Source organism: Symphodus melops, assembly GCF_947650265.1.
Source record: "Symphodus melops genome assembly, chromosome: 6".
In the NCBI taxonomy this organism is placed as follows: domain Eukaryota; kingdom Metazoa; phylum Chordata; class Actinopteri; order Labriformes; family Labridae; genus Symphodus; species Symphodus melops.
Window position 1 is genome coordinate 1,230,364 of NC_136696.1, and position 27,176 is coordinate 1,257,539.

Genomic DNA, 27,176 nt, shown 5'->3' on the forward strand with positions numbered 1-27,176 from the left:
TAAAATTCTAAACCTCGATATTATCAGACACACAGGAAGGATAAATGTTTGAACTAAATGTATATTAAACCCTAAAAGCAGACCAGGGTCAAATACCAAGCAGGGAGTCAGATCAGAAGGACAAATCAGGTTCAGATCAAAACAAAGTGCAGTGATGTGTTTGATCAGGTACTAAGGCAGACAGGAAGAGAGGCAGAGTCACATAAAGGTTCACATTAGGGGGCGCTAGTAGCCAAGTGGTTGGTGTCATTTCCTGCTCTCTCTCTCTCTCTACCTGATTTATGAATCTGTCTCTACTATTAAATCATTGATTAAAGGACCACAGTAGGTGTTAAAATATGGAGGCTTGACCATCTCTATTTAACATAACCTTCCTGTTTGTGTCTTACCTGTATGTCTTCCTTGTCCTCAGGTTGATGTACCATGAACGTCATTGATTGTCCTGAGCAAACTGGAGATCAGAAGATGAGTGATGTAGGAGACAAAGTGGAGGACAAAGCAGAGTCTCCTCTGTCCAGCTGTCTCTCTATGAAGAGTGACAGGTCTAAATATCGTCCTCCAGACTTCAGTAATGAACCAGGACCCTCAGATCAGAAGTAAGAAAACTTCTTTAAATCCCCAAAATGTCAAACTACAGAAATGTGCTTGTTATTAAGAACAAGAGTTAGATAGATAGATAGATAGATAGATAGATAGATAGATAGATAGATAGATAGATAGCTAGATAGATACTTTATTGATCCCGAGGGAAATTCAAGGCATCCAGTAGCAGTATACAGACAGGCAGGACACAAGACATTAGTTACAATACACACCTGCTGTCCCCCCTCCCCTCTGTATACAAAATCCCCCAAACAAGATATAGCAGCCCCTATGTGACTAAGAATAAACATAATTATATGTTAAACCTGTGCAGTTAGCATTAGCAGTTAGACTTAAAACTTATATAGCATAATGTGTAGCCTGTGAGGAGAGAAAAACATGTGTTGGTTAAAAGAGACCTGTAAACAGTTAAAGAGCCTTAGAAACAAAGTGCTGACCTTCTAGAAACTAGTTACATGTGCATGTACAGAGGTGTTTGAGGTAGTGCCAGAGGTGTGAGTACAGTCGTTAAACAGTCAATGCAGGAATGTAAATTGGCTCACCAACTTAAAGGAGCAGTGATTAGCATTACGTGTCCTAGTCAATATGGTGAATATTACTATTCACCATATTGACTATGGTGAAACCAGGAGTGGTTAGGGTGATTATCGTTAAGTACCCAACTATCCTACAGTTGAAACAATAGAATAATTTAATAGACATTTGATGCATGTTTGTGAAACAGTGATTTTATTTACACCACTGACTTGAGTCAAGAAAATATTGTAACACTTCCCAAGAGACTCAACAGCATTATCAATAAACTCAAACATGTTAATTTTCAGGTTTTGTGCAGAACCAGGTTTGAATCGCCATCAATGGTTTTTATCTCATCTTATCTTTTATCTCTACAGAAAAACAAAGAGGTCTGTTTCTGTGGAGGAGCTGCTGTCCAGATGTGCTTTGAGTCAGGATGTCCTGAGAGATCCAGTTTCTACCAGCTGTGGACACTGGTTCTGCAGACAGTCTCTCACCTCATACTGGGACCAGTCCACTTCATCAGGAGAGTCCTCCTGTCCCCAGTGTGGACAAAGACCTGTAATAAGACAAGGACTGCAGATATCCAGTCAGTCCAGCACTGAAATCAGTAAGACTGAAGTCACTGAGTCTGAAAACAAGACTTTATCATTTATTACATTTGTTAATGCTGTTAATATTTACATTAATATAGTCAAATGTATCAATATAATTTAGCCTGGTTATATTTAATATGTTCTTCTTCTCTTGTAGCAGCACACATTTATCACAGGGAGGTTTTTGTGTCAGTCAGTTTGTTTAATAAATCCAGTCTCAGGATATGTTTCTTCTCTTTCAGCAGATAGAGGTCTGCAGGAGGTTTTAGATGAATATAAGATCAGTCTGAGGACGAGATATGAACATGTGACTGAAGGAAGTGACGAAACAGGAAGTAAGAAAGGAAGTGAAGAAACAGGAAGGAGAATCCTCCTCAACAGGATCTACCCTGAGCTCTTCATCACAGAGGGGCAGAGTGAAGAGGTGAACACCCAACATGAGGTGAGACAGATGGAGACAGACTCTAAAAAGAAGACCCTCCATGAGACTCCAATCAAGTGCCAGGACCTCTTTAAAGCCTTACCTGACCAACAGGAACCAAAGACAGGAGCTCAACCCGACCAACAGGAACCAAAGACAGAAGCTCAACCCGACCAACAGGAACCAAAGACAGGAGCTCAATCAGACCAACAGGAACCAAAGACAAGAGGTCAACCCGACCAACAGGAACCAAAGACAGGAGCTCAACCCGACCAACAGGAACCAAAGACAGGAGCTCAACCCAACCAACAGGAACCAAAGACAGGAGCTCAACCCGACCAACAGGAACCAAAGACAGAATCTCAACCCGACCAACAGAAACTCATCAGAGTGGTTCTGACAAACGGCGTGGCTGGTGTTGGAAAAACCTTCTCAGTGCAGAAGTTCACTCTGGACTGGGCCGAGGGCTCAGAGAACCAAGACGTCAGTCTGCTGATCCTGCTTTCATTCAGGGAGCTGAACTTGGTCAGAGATAAGTGCTACAGTCTTCTTGAGCTGCTCCGTGTTTTCCATCCAACATTACAGAAGGTGGCAGCAGAGACGCTCTCTGGCTGTAAACTGCTGTTCATCTTTGACGGCCTGGATGAAAGCAGACTGTCATTGGACTTCACAAACAGGGAGGTTGTGTCTGATGTCACACAGAAGTCATCGTTAAACACACTGTTCACAAACCTCATCAAGGGGAATCTGCTCCCCTCAGCTCTCATCTGGATCACTTCTCGACCTGCAGCAGCCAATCAGATCCCTCCTTCATGTGTCGACAGGGTAACAGAAGTACGAGGCTTCACTGACGCCCAGAAGGAGGAGTACTTCAGGAGGAGGTTCAGTGATGAAGATCTGTCCAGCAGAATCATCTCACACATCCAGACATCCAGGAGCCTCCACATCATGTGTCTGATCCCGGTCTTCTGCTGGATCACTGCCACAGTTCTGGAGCACATGATGAGCACAGAGCAGAGAGGAGAGCTGCCCAAGACCCTGACTGACATGTACTCACACTTCCTGCTGGTTCAGACAAAGAGGAAGAAGAACAAGTATCATCAGATGAGTCCACATGAGCTGACGGAGGCCGACAGGGAAGTTCTTCTGAAGCTGGGGAGGCTGGCGTTTGAACATCTGGAGGACGGAAACATCATGTTCTACCAAGAAGACCTGGAGCGGTGTGGTCTGGATGTCACAGAGGCCTCGGTGTACTCAGGAGTTTGTACTGAGATCTTCAAAACAGAGTGTGTGATGTTTCAGAAATCAGTCTACTGCTTTGTTCATCTGAGCGTTCAGGAGTTTCTGGCTGCAGTCTACATGTTCCACTGTTTCACCGACAGGAAGAGAAGTGTAGTGGAGGCGTTCCTTAAGGAATCATCTGGACTACTGGATACTTTTTTAAAGAAGATTTTGAACCTTTTCAAAACTCCTGAAAGCTATGACTTGTCTCTGGAAGTCTTCCTGAGAGGTGCCATGGAGAAATCCCTGAAAAGTAAGAACGGTCACATGGACCTGTTTGTTCGCTTCCTTCATGGTCTTTCTCTGGAGTCAAACCAGAGACTCTTAGGAGGCCTGCTGGGTCAGACAGACAACAGTCCAAAAATGATCCAGACAGTCATCAACAACCTGAAGAAGATGAACAGTGAAGATATCTCTCCTGACAGAAGCATCAACATCTTCCACTGTATGATGGAGATGAAGGACCTCTCGGTCCATCAGGAGATCCAAGAGTTCCTGAAGTCAAAGAACAGATCAGGGAAGGAACTCTCTGTGATCCACTGCTCTGCTCTGGCCTACATGGTGCAGATGTCTGAGGAGGTTCTGGATGAGCTGGACCTGAGGAAGTACAAGACTTCAGGCCAGGGACGACTGAGACTGATTCTAGCTGTGAGGAACTGCAGGAAGGCAGAGTAAGTCCAGATGTGATTAAATATGAGTATAAATAAAGTAACAATCAGCTGTTTAGTTCTTCATATATATATATAATATATAATCTCTCTGTTTGTGACAACAGAGTTCATCTATATTCAGTAAATGAAGAATATTTGTCTCTGTCTTGAGTCAAAGCGCTCGGACATTTGTGTTTTCCTCCTTCATGGACTCGAGAGTAAAGTCTGAGTTGTGTTAGCGTGCGTGAAAAGGGACGTTTGATGAGTTTGTCTGTCCTGACTTTATGCTGACAGTAAGAACTTAAAGTAACACAGCTAACGAGAGGTTGATTAGTAACAGTGACATGATGAGTGAAGTTACCAACAGTCATGTCTTACATCACGTTACAGACAGAAGGTGGGTCAAAAAGTCAAACAGCCAGAATAATAGATTTCAGTACATTGAACTGTGTTAGTCAGGTATTATTTTGTGTTGGATCAGATCACAGATTGAAGTCATGGATGATTTTATTGGCCGCTCTCCTCTGAACTGCCCCTTTATTACAACTTTACAAACCCCGAACAAGAATCCATCTGAGAATAATGAATTTACTAAAAGCTACAAAAACAAGATTTATTTCTCTGTTGAGCTTTGATAAAGTTGAGCATGTGACAGCGGGGTTAGAGGTAAATAAAAGTAACAGAGTGATTTATGACAACAAATAACATAAATTGAGTCCCCGGTCTGCTGCTTGTTCTGCTCTGACTTTATGAGCAGATGCAGCTTGTCACAGGTTTGTTTTTAAAAGTGAAAAGATGATGGCTCAGTCGGGAAAACTTCTGTTGGTGGGTTTTTATTCACCAAAGAAAATATATACAACCATGTAAAAAATGTGCCAAAATCCCGGTCAGTGAACAAACAAAAGAAAACAAACAAAGTATTTACAATACTTTACAGACAAGGGCAACACGATGTGTTGGGAACAAACGTGATCTGGTCACTTTTTCTGTTTGCTCTCATTTTGTCTCATTTTGACACAGAGGGTAACAAAGACAAGGGGTGCGTTCGGATTGTCCCTCCTGTCCTCTAACACTCACATTTCTTCCTTTAACCCTGGAAGCAGTTAAGTGGCGGCCATGATAAGATCCCTCCATAGTCCATTTTCTGTAAACTGTAGTTCCACCACGGCAGACTCACGTCTCTAACCTCCGCCGCCGTCACATTATTATGACATCACAGAGTCAAAGTGTGGTCGGATTGTCAAAACAATGCCATCACCTTTTCCTAAGTCCTTTATGAAGTCTCCTAACACCTTTCCTAAGTCCTTTATGAATTCTCCTAACACCTTTCCTAAGTCCTTTATGAAGCCTCCTAACACCTTTCCTTAGGTCCTTTATGAAGTCACCTAACACCTTTCCTTAGGTCCTTTATGAAGTCACCTAGCACCTTTCCTAAGTCCTTTATGAAGTCTCCTAACACCTTTCCTAAGTCCTTTATGAAGTCTCCTAACAGCTTTCCTAAGTCCTTTATGAAGTCTCCTAACACCTTTCCTATGTCCTTTATGAAGTTTCCTAACACCTTTCCTTAGTCCTATATGAAGTTTCCTAACACCTTTCCTAAGTCCTATATGAAGTCTCCTAACACCTTTCCTAAGACCTTTATGAAGTCTCCTAACACCTTTCCTAAGTCCTTTATGAAGTCTCCTAACACCTTTCCTATGTCCTTTATGAAGTTTCCTAACACCTTTCCTAAGTCCTATATGAAGTCTCCTAACACCTTTCCTAAGTCCTTTATGAAGTCTCCTAACACCTTTCCTAAGTCCTATATGAAGTCTCCTCACACCTTTCCTATTTCCTTTATGAAGTTTCCTAACACCTTTCCTAAGTCCTATATGAAGTCTCCTAACACCTTTCCTAAGTCCTTTATGAAGTCTCCTAACACCTTTCCTTAGGTCCTTTATGAAGTCTCCTAACACCTTTCCTAAGTCCTTTATGAAGTCTCCTAACACCTTTCCTTCACCCTGTGATGGGTTAAGGAAAGGTGGATAGTGAAAGTAGATAGGAGGGACAATCTGAACGCACCCAGAGACTAAATAGACATTGGACAATCAGACACAGGTAAGACTAATCAGGGTCATCAACAAGGCAGGAAACACAAGAAACACAAGACCAGAACACTTGAGCACAAGTACAAATAAAACCCTGACACTGAAAACACAACCTCAACAAGATATTACAAAATTAAACAGGAAACACCAAAGTAAGACAGGAAACAGTGAAAACTAGAACTATAATATAAATCAGAAAACACACAGGGAACTAAAAACAGGAAATCAGAACTAAATCATGACATCAGAGAAACACGTTTACAAGTGATGGAAATGTTTGTTAACAAAATTAAAATTGGATGAAAATATGAAGACGTTCCTTTAAATAACATTATCTACCATTTGTTTTACAACAGGTTTAATAACTGTGGACTATCAGAGACTCACTGTGAAGTCGTAGCCTCAGCTCTGAAGTCCAACCCCTCCCATCTGAGGGAGCTGAACCTGAACTTCAACGAGCTGCAGGATTCAGGAGTGAAGCTGCTGTCTGCTGGACTGAAGAGTCCAAACTGTAGACTGGAGACTCTGAAGTAAGACTACAGGTTTCATTTCTCTCTTCACATTAATATGATGAGAAGCTAAACTTTAAGAGAGTCAGTCGAGGATTTAAAACATAAAGTACAAACATGAGATGATGTCTGTCAGTCAGACAGCGCTGTCATCAAAAACAACAAACGTCTCTCTGTCATCAGAAAAGGATGAACACAAGATGAAGTGAGAAAATGAAACCTGAGGGGGAAATCACTGAGAACAAGAGAGAGATACTGATCATATATTAAAGAAAGATGAAGATGTGACGGTACATTTCTTCTGACAGCTGCAGCTGTAAAACCTGGAATCAGGGTTCCCACTTGTCCTGGAAAACCTGGAAAATGATCAATGCATTTTCCAGTCATGGAAAACATGTAAAATGAGAAAAAATGTCAAATGTCCTGGAAACGGTTTAGTTTCCCTGGAAATGTATTTATCCTCCCCTGGCCAATGTGAACGGATCAAAAGTTCTGCGCATGGATTTGTCCACTTATCTTCTGACAACATGAAGACACAGCGCTTCTTTGCCGGCGCAGCGCCCCACGTGACGCTACCCAACACAGTCACATGAATGATTGTCATTATCAGCACATCATCACCATTACTTACTGTATGTTTATACTCTGGTGCCAAGAAGGCAGACTATCAGACAGAATGCTATTTGGACTTTCAGAATAAAAGACAGTCTTAAGATCACCTGAAGAACTCCTCACAGAAGATCACAACAGATGGATCAGTGTTCCTGTCTCACCACAGCCATGACAGCACACATGTGAGAGGGAGTTTTACATGTTCTTAAATCTGCTTGGTGTGATAAAGGTCATATGTGTCATTTTAATTCTAGGAATTGTATATGTTACACATTTAGATAAGGCTGTAGTGTTTTAAAAGCAGCCTCCCACAGTGGTCAGGGATAAGCCCAAGTCCCTCTCTCATTGGTGTTTGATGCAGGATAAGCTGTCAGAGGAGGCAGTGGACCAATCTCCTCCCTGAAGTTCTCTCCCTCAGTCTGAAGTCAGTGAAAGGCCTCATCCTTTATGATGTGTCCCAGGTGGTTTAAAGGGTAGTCTAAGCCTACCCTGGAAGTTTCCATGTTCAGTTTGTCAGTGTTCTAGCAGCAGCTGTTAATAAGGGCTTATTCCATACAGGGCATGATGGTTCAGACCACCCATTAAAGGATTCTGTAAGGATTGAACAACATCACAGCTGAATGAAAGAATTGTCTCTTAAAAGAGTTTAAGGGTGGAACCATGAAGCTGATAAAGAGACAGACTTGCTCTGTTCATAAAGGAGATTTTCCTTCATCCATATAGACGTAGACTTCACATGATGATGCTAAAACAATTCAAGTAGAAAACAGGAAGTGAAGCGTCTGACCCTCAACAAGAATGACACATGACCATGTTACCTTTTTAAAGATTTGTTACTAAACAGTCAGTTTCATTATGAATACATTTAAATTATAGATATTTTATAGAACATGTTTGATTTTACACACACAGACACACACACACACACACACACACACACACACACAGACAGTCCCAGGTGTGTGTAGCTCAGTAGAGTAGTGGGTGTGTAATCTTGACTGAGATCAGTAACATGTTGGTGTCTTTATTGACATGAACAGCTGGATGAATGTTTGGATGATGTCTGTAGAAAGCTGACATTTGAATGATCCACAATAACAATGACAAAGTCTCTCTACTTATTTTAGGGACACACTCACTGATTGGACCTAGTTATGTTCTTATCATCTCATTCATCATTCTTTTTATTCTCTTCTTTTATTCTTTATTCAGATTGTGGAGATGCAGTTTGTCAGAGATCAGCTGTTCTTCTCTGGCCTCAGCTCTGAAGTCCAACCCCTCCCATCTCAGAGAGCTGGACCTGAGCTCCAACTATCTGCAGGATTCAGGAGTGAAGCTGCTGAGTGATTTTCTGCAGAGTCCAAACTGTAGACTGAAGACTCTGAGGTCAGTTCACTTCTTCTCTGTTTGTGTTTTACATCTCATGTGTTTGATTATCAGCTGAAACATTTTCATGTTCACATGTTTCTGACCTCCATGAAGTTTTAGATTGAATGCTGTTCATGTTGATTTTCTTGTTTGAATCTGCATCATCAACAAATCAGATTTTTAACAAAATGGTCTGACATAATAGCCATCTGGCCCGGCGTGTTGAATGTATTCTCCCCACACGTGGCCAGCCTGACTGTGACACAACTGGAGCAATGAAATAATGAGCCCAAGATTTAGAAGGAAATTTAAGTCTTAACCTTTTTAGAACACCATGAAATTCACCACCACCAGTTGTATGTTTTTTCTTACCATTAGATTGGGATTTAGTCATCTTTGGCTCAACAAACCAGCTGATTTCTGGACGAATACAGGACTGGAAATCAGGGAAAGAGCGTCATCCGAGTTGTTGAAGAGAAAAGGACACCTGGATTGACTGCCGATGTGGCAGTGACTATTCTAAAAGGAATTACCTGAATTGTCATGAACCTGACTTATCTATGGCTAGTGATTGATCTTACACTACACCAGATGATCAGTCTAGTTGACCTTGGTGAAATGTGATTCGACCAGCCAGTGAGAGCCAGCTAACCAGAGCTTCATGAGCGAGGCAGCATAGCTCTGAAATTATTGTCTAAGCGCTACCATGGCAACATGCGTGGAAGTAATAGCTGTAGAAAGATAAAGTCATAAAGTAATGATTGTGAATACATTAGTAATCACTAATGATGTAGAAATAAAGAAATACAAGATGCATTAAAGTAGGAGTCGGATCTTGATGCTCAGGAACCTGTGATGACCTGGTTGAGATGCTGCAGAAAAAAACATGTTAGCCTTACTAGTAGCATCCTTGGCACACAAGTACCTTCTGATACGAAGTTTGCAGGTCCAGGCAGGTCTGAAGGAATCCAAGACCAGGATCCAGATTTTTAGTTTTAAGGTCGATGATTAGCATTGTGTTAGACATGAATTATAGCAATGGATGACAGCCCTGCCGCCATGATGACTGAGAATCTCGTTGTCATTGTGACTGAATGATTAAGATGGCCGTGTACAATTGAATAGTCCTGACCGATTTGTGACAGAACAGTCGAGTTCATCACAAAGTGTTTACCTGGAATCAATGACAGGTTACTAATATGTGGTCCATACTGAAGCCGAGATGGATTTGACTGAGGATAGAATTGTGTCAAGTTTGTCCTCGTGCTTCCCAACTTGAAAGGGAATGATCCTCGACCCAAAGGACTGGACTCCACTCAAACTTTTCCTTTTCAAGTCCTTTATTTTGAAGTTTTGTTCAGTTTATCAGTTTAGCCTTCGGCTACTTCAATTAAGGTTTGGTTTAGGTGAAAAACCTTAGAAACAAAAGAAAATACTAAAATGTTAACGTGACATTAAATCAACACAACTTCAACATTTTAAATGAAACACATGCAAGACTAATTTTAACATGTTTAAACACATTTTAATGTTCTACTTTTTAAACATACTTTTCTGTATTTTAAACATTTTAATCCTGAATTTTAACAAATGTTTTGAATTTTAAACTCATTTTATTATTCCGCTTTTTAAAACATGTTTGGAAATAAATGTTGTATTAATGTTTTTAATCACACGTGCAAAGTAAATCAAACTGCTTTATTAACGTCATCATCAATCAATCAATCAATTAATTAAGTCTGTCATTTACCCCGCGTGCCTCAGCAACAGTTTATAAACAGCACTTTTTCAATGAAATAAATACCACAATAAAGCATAAACAAGCCGTCTTTAAAAATAAAGAGACGCGCTATAAATGACTGATCAAACAAACTTAATAATATCAGCGCCTGCCTGAACCAGCACCACTGCAGATGTTTCCATGCCAGCAAAACAGGAACACTTACCGGCTATCTCTTTGGTTTGTCGGAGATGATCAACTTTGCACAGATCATTTTGTGGTTGTATTTTTCTCTGTAGTTTCAGCATATTAACCTGTCGCTCTGCCTCTGCTCCCCAGCTGTCTGTGTGCATCTCTCTTAATACCTCGGGTGCACTCGCGCTGTGACGATTCATTCCTTCCGTCTGCTTCCGTCCGTTCGACTCGACAGTTTGCATAATGTGCAGCAGACCCACCGACTCATCCGATTTGTATTACGATTAACTGATCATGTAAATGGATTGTAGTCTGCCATGCCTATGCAAAGTGAAGTTCCCCCCAAAACCTAGTGATGCCCATTGAAATATGATGAAAGGTTTAGCATTGACTTTAAGTGCAGACACGTCGGCTGGAATTTAATGTTAAAGAGACACGATTGTAATGCGACCTGCTGAATGAGGTCACATGACCATGACTAGTATGAAGGGGCTGGAAGACCTTACGCTTAAATAGTAAGTTAGTCATCTCCGATTTCCTTCAGGATTACATATTCCTGTGCTAGTCCATCGGTCTGTTGAAGGTGCTTCATCTAGGCGCCAAATGATGTGCCTTGACGGGAGCGTGGCCTACTGTTTATACTCCAACTTTTATCAATGTGATGCAGGTCGATTGTGAGCTGCTGGTTGGTATGGGTGGAGAGGCCAGAAACCGGTAGCCGTGAGCACAAGTCCTAATAGCTGGATAGCCACACCCCGTTGAATTACAATATAGTGAGAACAACATACACAGAGCACTTCCCCATCACGCCACATAGAGCCACTGCCCACCTGGCAGGGCACCATCTATCCCCCAGTGTGAGAGGAGACACTACATGACTATTTAGCATCTCCCAAGGCTGAGAAGGAGATCTCCTGGTGAGAAAGAGCCTGGGTGACTCTTCCCACATGTACAGAGTGTGAGAAACAGAATAAAGGGAGCGAAATGATGGAAAACAAAGCCGATAGGCTGTGCATGTAGTATTCTAAGACATTTCACATTTTATATGACAGATTCTATGAGACCTTTGTACATATAGTACACATGGAGTAACATTCTCCATAGCATGAGTTTGGAAACCAGTGCTTGAAACAAATCGTAATGCTGCGTGATATACAGAATCTAGCATTTTCAAAGATGATGAATTTGCATGCATATCTAAAATATGAGATGAGATGAGATTCAACTTTATTGTCATTACATATATACAAGTATAGTGTAATAAAATGAGGTTTGGCATCTCACCAGAAGTGCAAATAAGCAGAGAATGCAAGAGTTCGTTCTATGTACAGTGATTACAACATTTACAGATGTGGTTAAAGAAAAAGCGAATTATTAGGTATATATGGCTGGATGGATTCTTGGGATGCTATAAATATAAATAAATGCTATAAATATAAGAGTATACAGAGGATTAAATATACAGATTAAGGTGCAGAGAAAATGAATATGCTGGTGTACAGATAATATACAGAATATGTACATATTATACAGATCAATAACTTACAGTGGTGATTTGGACATACTAAAATACAATAATGTGTGTGTGACCAGGAGGAGTGGTGGGGGGATGATGGATGTGAGGTGATATGCAGGGGGGGGGGGGGGGGGGGGGAGTTTGAAAGAGAGACAGAGTTCAGAGTTCGGGGGGTAGAGTTCAGTAGGGAGACAGCTCTGGGGAAAAAGCTGTTCCTCAGTCTGCTGGTTCTGGTCCGGAGGCTTCTGAGGCGCCTACCGGAGGGCAGGAGGGTAAACAGTCTGTGGGCAGGGTGGGAGGAGTCTTTAAGGATGCCGTGAGCTCGCCGCAGACAGCGTTTCCTCTGGACATCCTCGATGGCAGGAAGTGGACACCTTGTGATGCGCTGGGCTGTTTTAACCTCCCGCTGTAGCGCCTTACGGTCCGTGACAGAGCAGTTTCCGTACCAGACTGTGACACTGCTGGTTAGGATGCTCTCAATCACACAGCGGTAGAAGTTCCTCAGTACAGCTGAAGACAGGTGGTGTCTCTTCAGTGTCCTCAGGAAAAAGAGGCGTTGATGAGCCTTCTTCACCAGACTGGAGGTGTTAGTGGACCAGGATAGGTCCTCTGTGATGTGGGTCCCCAGGAACTTGAAGCTGGAGACACGTTCAACAGCCATCCCGTTGATGTGAATGGGGTTGTGCGTGCCTCCCTTTTCTCTCCTGAAGTCCACGATGAGCTCCTTCGTCTTGCTGGTGTTGAGAAGCAGGTTGTTGTCAGCGCACCAGGTGGCCAGATGCTGTACCTCCTCCCTGTAGGCTGTGTCATCGTTGTTGCTGATGAGGCCAATCACCGCTGTATTGTCCGCAAACTTGATGATGGTGTTGGATCCATGTACAGGTCTGCAGTCGTGGGTGAAGAGGGAGTAGAGGAATGGGCTCAGCACACAGCCCTGTGGTACGCCTGTGTTGAGTGTGATGGTGGAGGAGCAGGTGTGTCCTGACCTAACATACTGGGGTCTGTTGGTCAGAAAGTCCATTATCCAGTGACGGAGGGAGGTGTTGAAGCCCAGGTCTCCAAGTTTAGTGTTCAACTTGGAGGGGATGACAGTGTTGAATGCTGAGCTGAAATCAACAAACAGCATTCGTGCGCATGTGTCGTTATTGTCCAGATGTGTGAGCATAGAGTGCAGCGCAGTGGAGACTGCATCCTCTGTACTCCTATTGCTGCGGTAGGCAAACTGGTATGGGTCCAGTGTGGGTGGGAGGCAGATTTTCAGGTATGCTAGGACCAGTCGCTCAAAGCACTTCATAATGATGGGTGTGAGTGCTACAGGGCGGTAGTCATTCAGGCCTGTCGGGCTGGAGTGTTTCGGCACTGGGACAATGGAGGTGGCTTTGAAGCATGCTGGCACAGCTGCTTGGGCGAGGGACAGGTTGAAGATGTCCGTAAAAACCCCAGTGAGCTGCTCCGCACATGCTCTAAGCACGCGCCCAGGGGTGCCGTCTGGACCAGCAGCCTTTCGGACGTTGATCCGGCTCAGTGCAGCGTGGACGTCTGTGGTGGTGAGTGAGAGGGGCTGATTGTCTGCAGGAGGTCTGGTCGTCGTCTCCGTCTCCTTGTTGTCTCTATCGAAACGGGCATAAAAGTGATTTAGCTCGTTCAGGAAGGAGACATCTGTGGTCATCGGGGTGGAGTTGCTGGGCTTATAGTCACTGATGGCCTGGATGCCCTACAACATGCGTCTGGGGTCGGAGTTGGAGAAGTGTTCCTCTACCTTCAGCTTGTAGCAGTGCTTGGCCTTGATGATGCCCCTCCTCAGGTTTGCCCTGGACACGCTGTAGGCCATTGCATCCCCTGATCTAAAGGCGGTGTTGCAGGCCTTCAGCAGGAGACGCACCTCCTTGTTCATCCATGGCTTCTGATTTGGGTACGTGGTGATCTGCTTCCATGTTGTCACACTGTCGATGGTGGTGTTGATATAATCCAGCACAGAAGAAGTGTAGGTGTCAATGTTTGTGTGAGAGCCCGAGGTGGCCTGGGAGGCAAACATACTCCAGTCTGTGTGATGGAACTTGTCCTGAAGTACAGAGTCTGTCCCCGCTGGCCACACTTTAATTGTTGTCACTGATGGCTTCACACGTTGGATGAGTGGGGAGTACTTGGGGATGAGGAACAAAGAAAGGTGGTCTGACTGTCCCAGGTGGGGGAGGGGGGCTGTGGTGTAGGCTCCTGCAATGTTGGTGTAAACATGATCCAGAGTTTTGTTTCCTTTTGTATTGCAGGAAACATGCTGGTGAAATTTAGGGAGCACTGTCTTTAAGTTTGAGTGATTAAAATCACCTGCAACTATAAATGCAGCCTCCGGGTGAGCAGTCTGTTGTTTACTAATGGCTGTGTAAAGTTCCTTCATAGCAGCTTTTGCATCTGCATCGGGGGGATGTAGGCTGCAGTTACAATAGTGGAGCTGAGCTCCCTTGGCTGATAGAAGGGTCTACATTTAACCATCAGAAACTCAATGTTAACTGAGCAGTGTCTTCCAATAATGACAGAGTCTGTACACCAAGTTTTGTTGATATAAATGCACAGTCCTCTTCCTCTGGTCTTACCGGAGTCCTCTGTTGTTCTGTCTGCCCGGAGTGTGTGGCAACCGGCGAGCTTGATAGCATCGTCCGGTACTCCATTGTTTAGCCATGTTTCTGTGAAGATCATGACATTACAGTCCATAAGTCTCTTGCTGTGCATGATGCGAAGTCGTAACTCGTCCATCTTGTTCATCAAAGACTGCACATTAGCGAGGAAAATGCTGGGTAACGGGAGACGGTGCGGTGTTAGCTTTAGCTTAGCCCTTATACCTCCGCGCTTCCCCCGCCTTTGTTTACGGTCTCGACGCCGCCTGCGAGCACTTCCGCCCGGCCCGGTAGAGTGCGTAGCCTCGGGTGTTTTGGCGATCTCGGGGATGAGTCGAAGATTGTTGGTTGGATCGTCAGGGAGATGTATTCCAATATCCAAAAGTTCCTGTCTGGTGTAGGATGTTAAGGCGAGGCTGTTCCGTACGAACAAGCCCGAAATTAACAGGAGAATTACTGCAAAATTGCAAATCTGAGAGAGACCATCACCATAGTCAATAACAGGTAAAAGAACCGCTTGAACATTCTCTTCCTGGCACCAAAAGAAAAACATTTATTTCTATACAAGAAACCCATTTTCATTTGTAGTTTCTTAGTAAGACACTCAATGTGACGTTTGAAAGAGAGATTTTCTTGGAGGAAGAAACCCAGGTATTTGTAGGTTGCAATTCTCTCAATCACTTTGTTGTTATTCTTGAAGCAGACTGTATTGTGAATGAGAGGCGCATGAATGAATGAAAGAATTACACCAGTCTTCCTGTCTGAACTCACGCTGAGCTCCATTAAATGTTCAAAACTGAAGACACGAGATTATCTGAACTGACATATATTTGATTATGAAGTACACACACACACACACACACACACACACACACACACACACACACACACACACACACAGACAGTCCCAGGTGTGTGTAGCTCAGTAGAGTAGTGGGTTAGGGTTAGGGTTGGATGATGTCTGTAGAAAACTGACATTTGAATGATCCACAATAACACAATGACAAAGTCTCTCTACTTATTTTAGGGACACACTCACTGATTGGACCTAGTTATGTTCTTATCATCTCATTCATCATTCTTTTTATTCTCTTCTTTTATTCTTTATTCAGATTGAGCTGGTGCAGTTTGTCAGAGATCAGCTGTTCTTCTCTGGCCTCAGCTCTGAAGTCCAACCCCTCCCATCTCAGACAGCTGGACCTGAGCTGGAACAATCTGCAGGATTCAGGAGTGAAGCTGCTGAGTGATTTTCTGCAGAGTCCAAACTGTAGACTGGAGACTCTGAGGTCAGTTCACTTCTTCTCTGTTTGTGTTTTACATCTCATGTGTTTGATTATCAGCTGAAACATTTTCATGTTCACATGTTTCTGACCTCCATGAAGTTTTAGATTGAATGCTGTTCATGTTGATTTTCTTGTTTGAATCTGCATCATCAACAAATCTGATTTTTAACAAAATACTTTAAATTGAGTTCTTAAAGTTTTTAAAGTGAAAGTTTCTGATTTTTATTAAATGTTCAAAACTGAAGACACAAGATTATCTGAACTAACATGTATGTGATTATAACACACACACACACACACACACACACACAGACACACACACACACAGACAGTCCCAGGTGTGTGTAGCTCAGTAGAGTAGTGGGTGTGTAATCTTGACTGAGATCAGTAACATGTTGGTGTCTTTATTGACATGAACAGCTGGATGAATGTTTGGATGATGTCTGTAGAAAGCTGACATTTGAATGATCCACAATAACACAATGACAAAGTCTCTCTACTTATTTTAGGGACACACTCACTGATTGGACCTAGTTATGTTCTTATCATCTCATTCATCATTCTTTTTATTCTCTTCTTTTATTCTTTATTCAGTTTGTGGAGATGCAGTTTGTCAGAGATCAGCTGTTCTTCTCTGGCCTCAGCTCTGAAGTCCAACCCCTCCCATCTCAGACATCTGGACCTGAACAACAACTATCTGCAGGATTCAGGAGTGAAGCTGCTGAGGGACCTTCAGAAGGATCCAGACTACAGACTGGAGACTCTGATGTATGTAAAGGTGTAGAGGCTAAGCCGATGCTTTAAGCCACTGAGGCGTTGCACCTGGGTTACTAATTGACGCGCTGTTGTTACCTTGTTTCATGAATGAAAGTCCACTTGTTTCTTTGTTGTTAATCATGCCATTGATTTATTTTCATCCATTTAGTTCAATCAGGAGAGACAAGTGATATTAAGAATGAATTTATTACAGTGAAAAAGTGATTGACAGAAGGAGATTTGACAGAATGTTTTGGCGCTTGGACTCTATGGGGTGGAAGATGCGATTTAGTGATGAAGTCCTGCTCGTCATTAGGATAGATCCCCCCCATGGAGTCCAGACCCTGGTGGTGGAGGACTGATGATTTGATGAGACCGAGGTGGAGAAGAATTGATGGGAGTTGACTCTGCTCCTGAAGATGGCGGTGATGGGGAGGTGGAGGGGCGCACGAAGCCAGCTTGAAAGAACTAGGGAAGAAAAAGGATCATGTTTAAAAGGAGAGCTGAACGATGATAGGCCGAAAACGAAGGAGGATCGCTGCGCCATTGGTTAGATGAGGTCCGGTGACAGAACAGCTGATTAACCCACAGACGGCCCAAACTGACAGCTCGAAAATGACAGCGGAAATGAGATAGCGTGAAAAGAGTGACTGAGAAACCTGATTGTGGATCACTTAAAGACTTCCTTACTGAACTTTCGCTAAGCTTCATTTCACCATTTCCATATTTCACCGATCAAACATCCCCATAGGTAACCGTGCTTTCCACTGCTTTCGCGGTCAAAAACTGTTTTGCCCTTCCAGATGGAACACCTGACCGGTAACAAAGGTTCCTACCTTATATAGACAATTGTGACACACCCCGTTAGTTGACAGACACACACACCCTGCATATTATATTCATAATCTGCTCCTACAAAAGGGTTACGTTGAGTCCATCCTGGTCTCTGCCGGGCTAAGTTGAGTCCGTCCTGGTCTCTGCTGGGTTAAGTTGAGTCCGTCCTGGTCTCTGCTGGGTTAAGTTGAGTCCATCCTGGTCTCTGCTGGGTTAAGTTGAGTCCATCCTGGTCTCTGCTGGGTTAAGTTGAGTCCATCCTGGTCTATGCTGGGTTAAAGTGAGTCCATCCTGGTCTCTGCTGGGTTAAGTTGAGTCCATCCTGGTCTCTGCTGGGTTAAGTTGAGTCCATCCTGGTCTCTGCTGGGTTAAGTTGAGTCCATCCTGGTCTCTGCTGGGTTAAGTTGAGTCCATCCTGGGTTAAGTTGAGTCCATCCTGGTCTCTGCTGGGTTAAGTTGAGTCCATCCTGGTCTCTGCTCCTGTTAAGTTGAGTCCATCCTGGTCTCTGCTGGGTTAAGTTGAGTCCATCCTGGTCTCTGCTGGGTTAAGTTGAGTCCATCCTGGTCTCTGCTGGGTTAAGTTGAGTCCATCCTGGTCTCTGCTGGTTTAAGTTCAGTCCATCCTGGTCTCTCCTGGGTTAAGTTGAGTCCATCCTGGTCTCTGCTGGGTTAAGTTGAGTCCATCCTGGTCTCTGCTGGGTTAAGTTGAGTCCATCCTGGTCTCTGCTGGGTTAAGTTGAGTCCGTCCTGGTCCCTGCTGGGTTTCACTGAACAGTCCAGGTCTCATCAGTCATGAAACATTTGAAATGTTGGTTTTGAAAACATTTGCAGGAGAAGTTTGTGATAAAAAGCAACAATAAAAGTAGAAGTTGTGTAAATGTGCATCAAAGGTGACAAACAGCAGCAATGATTGAATCCTGATCTTCTGTTTGTTCTTATGATTATATGATTATAATAATAATGATCTTATATGATTATAATAATAATAATGATCTTATATGATTATAATAATCATGATCTTATATGATTATAATAATAACAATGATCTTATATGATTATAATAATAATAATGATCTTATATGATTATAATAATAATATTTATCTTATATGATTATAATAATAATAATGATCTTATATGATTATAATAATAATAATGATCTTATATGATTATAATAATAATATTTATCTTATATGATTATAATAATAATAATGATCTTATATGATTTTAATAATAATAATCTTATATGATTATAATAATAATAATGATCTTATATGATAACTCGTGATTTCTCTGATTTTTGTCTTTTTATATCAACAGCTGGAAGTGAGTGTTTAAAGAGAGGATCCTGTTGTTCCTGACGATCACAGAGCTGGAAGCAGCAGCAGCTGATGTTTGGTGAGTCTGTAACTGGGCCGTGTTACTGGGAGACTGACGGACCAATCACAGCTCAGATGAGTCTCAGTGCTGCAGTCTGAGCTGCTCTGAGATCAGCTCCACCGTCACACACAGGACCATGACCTCGGACTGTTTTCTATTCTCATATTCTGAACTTAAACTGCTTCATGACTCAACGAGCCAAGATGAACTCTTTGGATATAAATGTTTGTGTTACAGCACCACCCTGTGGACATGTGCAGTGCTGCACTCTTATTCACAGATAACAGTAGAAGTTGATGCCACCTGTTAAAGTGTGAAGTTGTGTTTGTAAGCACGAGTCGTTGGTCGTCTGATAATAAATCAGTCATCTCTTTGTTGGATCCAAACAAAGAGGAGGCTTCACTGAGTTTTTAAAAGAACTACAAACATGGATGTCTGGGTCCAGGTGCAGACTCAGCACCTGAATATTGCTTCCTTTATAGCCTCCTTTAGGAAACACTGGAGCATCCTTTACCAAAGGAGATAAGAAAGTGCAGACCCAGAATTCATTGCGGCCACAACTTTTAAAGCGACTGGCTCATCCGACCCGTATCGGAGCATTCAGGAAAACTAAGGATCTGTGAGAGGAGACATGTGGAGACAATCTGCATATTGATTTGACTTATAATTATTTACAGCCTTTGTGTTTATTTCATTTCTTTTTATTGTGTGAAGAAGGTGAACTTTGCTATTATACATTCTTGTATCATGTTTGTGGAGATGATTTGATGTTATTTGATGATTTAATAGGAGATATTGTTACAGGCCAATAAAACCTTGTTTATAAAAACAGAAAAGAGACGCAGATCATAAAAGTTAGCTCTGTAATAATTTACCTTAACTTTAAACGATCTTAAACCCAGAGGTAAACTGTGAACGTGATGTTGATGTTATAAAACCATCACAGTGAAGTTTCCTGGTGTCTAATAAAACCTTTTATTTTTATTCACACCACGTGGTTTTTAGGATTATTTCACCTGTAAGAAGGCTCAAACATTTTTAATGAAGATGTGACAAGAAGAAATGGAACGACACATGACATCAAAACACAGGTTGAATTTTTAGAAGATAGAAAAAGAATAACATCTGGATATATAATTTATAATGGTTATCAAATGTCATTTTAATTGTTCTGACAGAATACACCATACAACGTACTTAAGGTACCTTCTCCGTTTCAACCTCTGGGGGGCAGTAGTGCTCCATGCAAGTTTTAACAAGATCACGTTCAGTATTTGGAAAGTTTGATTTCTGATAACTCCGCTGTTCATGGTCGGATTTGAACCCTGGTTGGATGAAAATGTTCGTCTCAATGTCCTAAGAAAGTTTATCCACCTGAAAAATCAAATAAACATTTGTTAGTGAACATGGCGGTATTCTTTCTTTGGTCAACAGATGTGGCTATAAAATCCATTAGGCAAATTCCAGAGGAGGCCGGAGGAGTATCTGGTTGTCATGTAAATCAAGGATCCCAGGACATACAGTAGATGTTGACCTAGCCGTCTCTGGTTTGTTTCAGGGCTGGAACAAACCGGTTTCTGATTAGCAGATGCGTATTGAAATTCTTTGAAGGTGTTTTCTGCGTCTCGCGAACCCCCCAAGGAGTTCAGTTTGGCGTCAGAGTGATTAACTTTGTCTGTAAGGGAGTGTGAATCCAGAGGAAGAGAGAGAAGATCTCTGTGGGTTCACAGATTTAGATCGATATATTCCATAACAGCTTAAAATTATAAAGACAAAAAGACTGATATCTTGAGAGAAGTGATCAGACCAGCAGAAAGACGAGAAACAAAGAAGACTCAAACAAGACGCAACAAAAACTCTTCAACTCCTCCTGTCTCATCCTTTGCAGCAGGCAGAAAAGGGGCGGGGCTTTGCTCCACCCATAGTGAGACAAGGATCCAACAACTCAACAGTTGAATTCCTTATAACTAAAGTCAAAGAAGAATAAAAGTAAATAAAAGGCTTTATGACGTCACCATATTGAACTAATTATGAGCTCTCATTGAGACAGTCATCTCTGAACATTCAGGAAAATATTCTGGAAATCTGTCATTCAAAGTGTTAATCAATGAATCAGAGGAAATGCATCAGTATGAAAACAGAAAAGATAATGTGACCCTCTATATATGATAATACAGAGTCTAAATATATGTTTAAACGTATGAGCTTTAGAAAAATACTGAGCACAAGATGGGAGGAAGATGTTCAGTTTAAATCCAAGAACTCACTTTTAAACAATTCTTTTCTTTTCCTTTTAAACAATTCCCAGAGATTTTCCGATGTTTGTCAATGTGGATTAATTCACAGACAGGAGGTCTTCTGACCTGGTCTCAGTCAGTCGTCTTATCTGGAGGTGAAGGATCAAAGAACTCAATGGTAACTCTCAGTTTAGTGCCCCCATGAGAGAGTCACCGGAGACGCCCCTGTGGCTTGGATGAGCCTCCCAACAGGATGTCGTAAAACTCTCAGCGGTCATCTATCTGAAGTTAAGAATCAGTGGATAACTGAGAGAGAGGGGATTTTGAGTCCAGTATCAAATATTTAGGCTCCACGAGCATGTGAGGGAGAGCGAGCGACAGGTTACTGGTGCAGTTCACCTGACGGCCATGTGCTGTTTTAGAAAGTTACTTATATCCCCTTCAATAAATCTTTCTCCTCCTGGGCTGTCTCGTCACGTCGGTTCCTGTGGATCGATGGCGTGGACGGCCTGCTGCTGTGTGACCCGTCTGAGTCCGACTGCTACGACAAATAATATCAGCCTTACATGAATATACATGTCAACGTGGATCTAAGAGTTTTTAATGCTGGTTTGTTACTTTAGCTGTTTATTTAGTAGAACATGAAACCAAAACAAACTGCTGTTTGGCCACGCCTCCTCCATACTGAAGCCTCCTGTCTCTTCCAGAGACACACCTCCAACCGCCCTATACTCACGTTCGCCCTGTACTTAGCTGGTAGCTTCAGTCACCTGTGTCCTGCATTGTAGTGTTAGCATGCTAATGTTTGCGCACTTTAGTTAGCTGGTAGCTTCAGCCACCTGTGTCCTGCGTTGTAGTGTTAGCATGTATTAGAATAATAGGCCTCTTTCTACTTATAATCAAAGTGTTTTCTGCAATAATGTATTGTTGAATATTGGTTTGATCACCAAATACAAAGGAATGATTAGATATCCATTGTATTAATGATGTTTGTTCACATTTATATTATATCAGTTATTATATCATGTTTTACTCTAAGTGTTTTAATCTAATTGTTTGAGATTTTAGTTCAGAGGTTAAAGGTATTCTGTGAAGAGGGCTTGCAGAAGTGAGTGCACATTCCAGCATGTGTTTTGATGTGGCCCTTTAAACTGAATCACTCACCAAATCAAACATAGGTTTAGTTTAAGGCCCTGAACAGTTAATCACTCACCCACATTGATAGGTTCAGTGGGCCTTGATAGTTAATCACTTAAGTGGTTTGTTGCTTAAAAGGAAATGATGACTAGACTAGATGTCTGCTTGTGATAAGAAACAGGCCAGGTAGGATGTTTCTTCCTCTATAGAAGGACAAAGGATTCGAGAGTATGATGCACCAATGAGAGAAGCGGAACCAAACATCAGGAGGCGCATAATTTGGAAAGATGTCTCAATCAGAGGATGAAAACCGCACATTCTCAAATGCATAATTTGGTTAGATGATCTCTGTCTAATGTATAAAAGGGTTCAGGGAAAGATAGTCGGGGCTCAGACTTCGCGAACTGACCAGGTATCTGTCTGTTGTCAGGGACACGTAGTGTTGAACCCAGAGACTCTGTAACTTCTATTCTTGATTCATCGGGTTAATAAACTCTGTTAACCTGAAAGAGACATTTCAGTCATTCCTCTCATCCCATCAAAAGAATGTGCAGAGATTTGAGGTAATTATTTAGAGGAGTCAGATTTCTATAAACAACATTAGGAAAAGGATTAAATAGCAACTTTTATCCTTCACTTGGTGACCCCGACGTGATGGGGGATGAGGTTTGACGGAGGACGTAAGTATTGATAAATTTATGAAATTTTTTTTAAATACGTTTCATTCAAATGTATTAATTTCTTAAGGTAGTAGAATGACTGCATTGCAGTCTATGGTACAACGTCCAGAGCTATCCAGACATCGAGAGGCCTCACAAAAACCAAAGGTGAACACAAACCTTTTCCATAAAATTGTGCACATTGGAAAATCTAAATTATCGTTGTTTGGTTTGGGTATAGACGGTGTTAATGTCTAAATTTAGAAAATTGAATCAAGAATACAAGTAAGCAATCGAACAGAAGGCCATACGAAGAGAAACCAGGGGCGAGAGACTGGTTAGAAAGCCAGGGGCGAGAGACTGGTTGTGAAACCAGGGGCGAGAGACTGACTAGGAAACCAGGGGCGAGAGACTGGTGAGTTAGCCAGGGGCGAGAGACTGGCTGGGTTGAATGATGGGCTGGGTCTTTTCTTCTGACACTGAATGACAAAGTCAAGAAGGCAACAGAGCGCTGGTCATTTCAGTTGACTGAGAACTGTGTGTGGGATCATTGGGGAGGCGGTGAATCAGCAGAAGTGTATTAAAACTGTTTGTGAGTCTGGGATAGAACCCCCAGTGACTGGCTGCAGTTGTCATTAGGACTGCTGTAGAAGCTTGCCAGTTAGGACTCCAAATAGGGCACTGCGTCTATACATTTTCTGCTGTTCACGTGTATATAGTGTCTTTTGTTGTGTGTTAACTTGGACAGAAGTTCTGTTCCTTAAGTTCAAGTACAAATATTTAGAGATATATATTTTTTTCTTCCGTTCATTGCACCTTTTTTTCTCTTTTCTCTCACTGGTTCAGTGAGTGGAAAGGGGAAAGGTAGGGGCTTTTTCTTCTACCCTGTTACCAGTATTTTGAGCAACACCTCTAGCTCTACGTAGTAGATGTGTGTGTGCTGGTGGAGTCTTTGGATGTGTGAGTGAGTGCTGTACAGCCTGAGTAGATGTGTGTGTGTGCTGTTGATGTCTGTTGGTGTGTGTGTTTGTGTGCTGTGTGGTTAATCATGTGCGTGAAGGCCTGTGTAATTATTTTTGTTTGAGTGTGATTGATAAATAGAATTTTAGTGTTATTAAATAGGCAATAATAGTGGAACATTTCCTTGATCCAAGATGGCGGCGCGGGTGCACGCAGCGGCTCCTCTCTCTCCTACCTCATAGTAATTTTGCTACTTGCACTTGCACTATTGCACACTACCTAACTTTAACCTCGTATTTTAATCTGCACTCTGTCTATATTGTTAATACTGTAATTTATCTACCTCATAGTAATTTGCTATTTGCACTACTGCACACTACCTCACTTTAACTTGGTATTTTAATCTGCACTCTGTTTATATTGTTAATACTGTAATTTATCTACCTCATAGTAATTTATCCACATTCTACCTCAAAGCGTAACACTCACAAGTGCCCTTGTCTGTCTATTGTCTGTTGTTCGTTATTTGTTGTCCAAATGTCTTTAGTTAAGTTATTTGTTGTACAGTATTGCTAGTTTTTCTTTAGTGCTCTTTTATGCACTGCAGGTTTGCACTGGGGGGGGGGGGAATGCAATTTCATCTGTGCTGTATGTTTAACATGTGGCATATTTGACAAATAAAGAACCTTGAACCTTGAACCTTGAACCTTGAAGGAGAGGAGTAGATCTTTTAAAATTCTTCTAAAAGGTTTAAAATAGATGAACTATACATTTGCATAGTTAAGAGGAGGAGTTCCTTTCTAACTGCTGGAAGATTCATTTTGGGGTTTGGCTGTTGATTGGAAGAGTGGGGCTCTGGTCTGTGTGCTTGTTGACTTGTGCACTGGGTTGATCAGTATCTTTAAAGGAGCGATTAGATAGGGTGTTTTACAGGAGAGAAGACGGCCCCATCCTTTCTTAGGCCATTCAGTATCACCCCACAGTCCTCACTGTTGTTACTTTGTTTTTATGTAGTTAAATGTGTTCATATTTTATGGTGTTTTTTTCTTGTTGTTATATCGACATTATATAGCTAAATTTGAGGATTGATTAATTCAAGGAGCGTAGGAAATGACAAGCTGTCGTAGGTCACTAGTACTTATTTGCATGCATCTATTATGCAAACAACCCACTTTGTTTTTTACATTCCAACCAAAAATTGCTTTATTTTGGCCCCATAGCTTCATTTAAACTTTGTAATATGTTCACCTTGCTGACATTTCAACTATTTCTAGACTGTTTACAAGTGATGTTTAAACAATTAGACTGGACATTTTACTGATATGACTGACAAACTGTACACAAACATGTTGAGTCAAAGTCAAATTAGATGGTGCTAATCTTGTTGGCATGTTCTTAGTATAAGGTCGTACTGGGGGGGCATAGCTTTAGTTCAAACAAGCAGTCCTAGTAGCAGGCCTCCCAGAATCAGTAACAGCAAAACTAGTTGAAATGCCTGGTTTTAATAGTGTATTGCTCCCCAGATGGGAGATACACGTCTTACATCACTTACGATCACATAAACAACAGCAAACATCAGATGATAGAGTTAATAAGACTTAGAGCTGCACCTCCTAAAGATGCTGCTTCAAGAGGCAGAGGCTACTTTGTACTACTATCAAATACAAGCCATCCAAATAAGCGCTGGTGTTTAATCTAGAGCAACCATATGTACAGCAGCCATATCACTCTTATGAGAGGAGTACAGGGTACAATTTCAATCCGTACAGGCGTGGTTACAGGGGATATGGTGGACTTGGCTGGGGTGGGTTTGCTCCAGGTCCACAGAATCAAGGATGTTTTTATTGTGGGACACTCGACCAGTGGGCCAGACACCGCCCAGGACAGTGGGCTGCTCTGGCCCTCCCTCACAGGGCCCTCTGAAGAGGCAAGCAGCATGGTTCTTATCAGTACCGGACTCCTAATGGACAAGGAGCCACCCAGGTGTGACAGAAGCCTGGTTAAATGTCAAGGGTCATCCAGAGTGCTTTAAGGGAGAGGGTTTGACAAAGCCCCTCCTCACAATGACTGTTGAATTCATGCAGCTCTATGGTTGACACAGAAGTCGTACTGTAATAACCCCTACAATCTACACACACACACACACACACACACACACACACACACACACACACTCATTACTTCCCTGTGTGTTGACATGTACAGAGCTGGGTGTGATCTTTGGCTGCTGCTGTCCCCGAGGCGTTCATCCTCTGTGTGAGACTGTTATTGTTGGAGGGACACAGAAGCTGAGGCCCCCTCCAGAGTCTCCTGCTGTGAGATCCTGTGCAGGAGGAGCTGTCAGCCTCCTCATCCCTCCTGCCTGCATGACCACCATGAGGTCCAGGGTCTACAACTCTGCCCCCCCTCCCCACCTGACATCCCAAAAATCGACTCTCACGTCTCTAAACCCACCTGTTCAAACAAGCCTCCTGTTTTTAATGTAGTTAAACCTGTTCATTATTGATTTATGTTCTCACACTGTCCTCAGCTTGTCTTTGGCTGTAGTGTCCGATGATTAGAGGCTCATCCCTCCTGTCCTTCAACCAGAAGAAGAAGCAGATTCATGTGTGCTGAGAAGAAGAGGAAAGGCTGCAGTGTTTCCTCAGAGGTCACTGTTTTAATGTTCAGAATGATCGATGGATTTATAAAACGGAGCGTTTCCATAAGAACAGAAAGAGTAAAGCAGCGTGGGCCTGGGAGAGCAGCATTTAAATCAGGATGTAGCATTACAGATCCAGGAGGTCCAGTGCTGCCAGACTGGAGGCTCTGGTGTGAAGACCAGACCAGACCAGACCTGAGTGCAGGTGGGGGATGAGGTCTGAGAGGGACTGGGGGGGGACAAGGTTTTGGATGTGGTGTGAGACTTCACTGGGAGCCGTGAAGGTGGATGAGGGTGCTGGACTTCTGCTCATCCTGGAGTCTGTCTCTGTGTGGTACCCCGAACCAGACCCGGCCTGAGACTGATCCTGCATCAGGGTGTGTGAGTCTGGAGATGTTTGTTTTTGTGATGGTAGAAAAACAGCCAGGAAGTGAGTTCAGGCGGGCGGGTGGAGCAGCCATCAGCATGGAGGATAACTCCAGCCTTTTAGAGGATTCATCTTCAGAGAGTTCAAAGCTGCTGCAGGTGAAATGTTCTGATGTTCTGTTTGGACTCCAGAGAAAGGAAGAATTAAATCTGCAGGTTGTGTCCAACAAAGCAACGCT

General features: G+C 42.5%; 1 protein-coding gene across 1 annotated transcript; it reads left to right on the forward strand.

Annotated features, from left to right (window-relative positions):
* Positions 1-571: 571 nt before the first annotated feature.
* LOC306825806 (protein NLRC3-like) lies at positions 572-16,891 on the forward strand (the record flags this gene model as incomplete). The annotated part of the gene is made up of 6 exons (XM_079346763.1): positions 572-596; positions 1,961-4,088; positions 6,511-6,684; positions 8,488-8,661; positions 15,799-15,972; positions 16,564-16,891. The coding sequence occupies 6 exons, from the start codon at positions 572-574 to the stop codon at positions 16,751-16,753; spliced, it is 2,865 nt and encodes a 954-aa protein (XP_079202889.1). The 3' UTR covers positions 16,754-16,891.
* Positions 16,892-27,176: the final 10,285 nt, after the last annotated feature.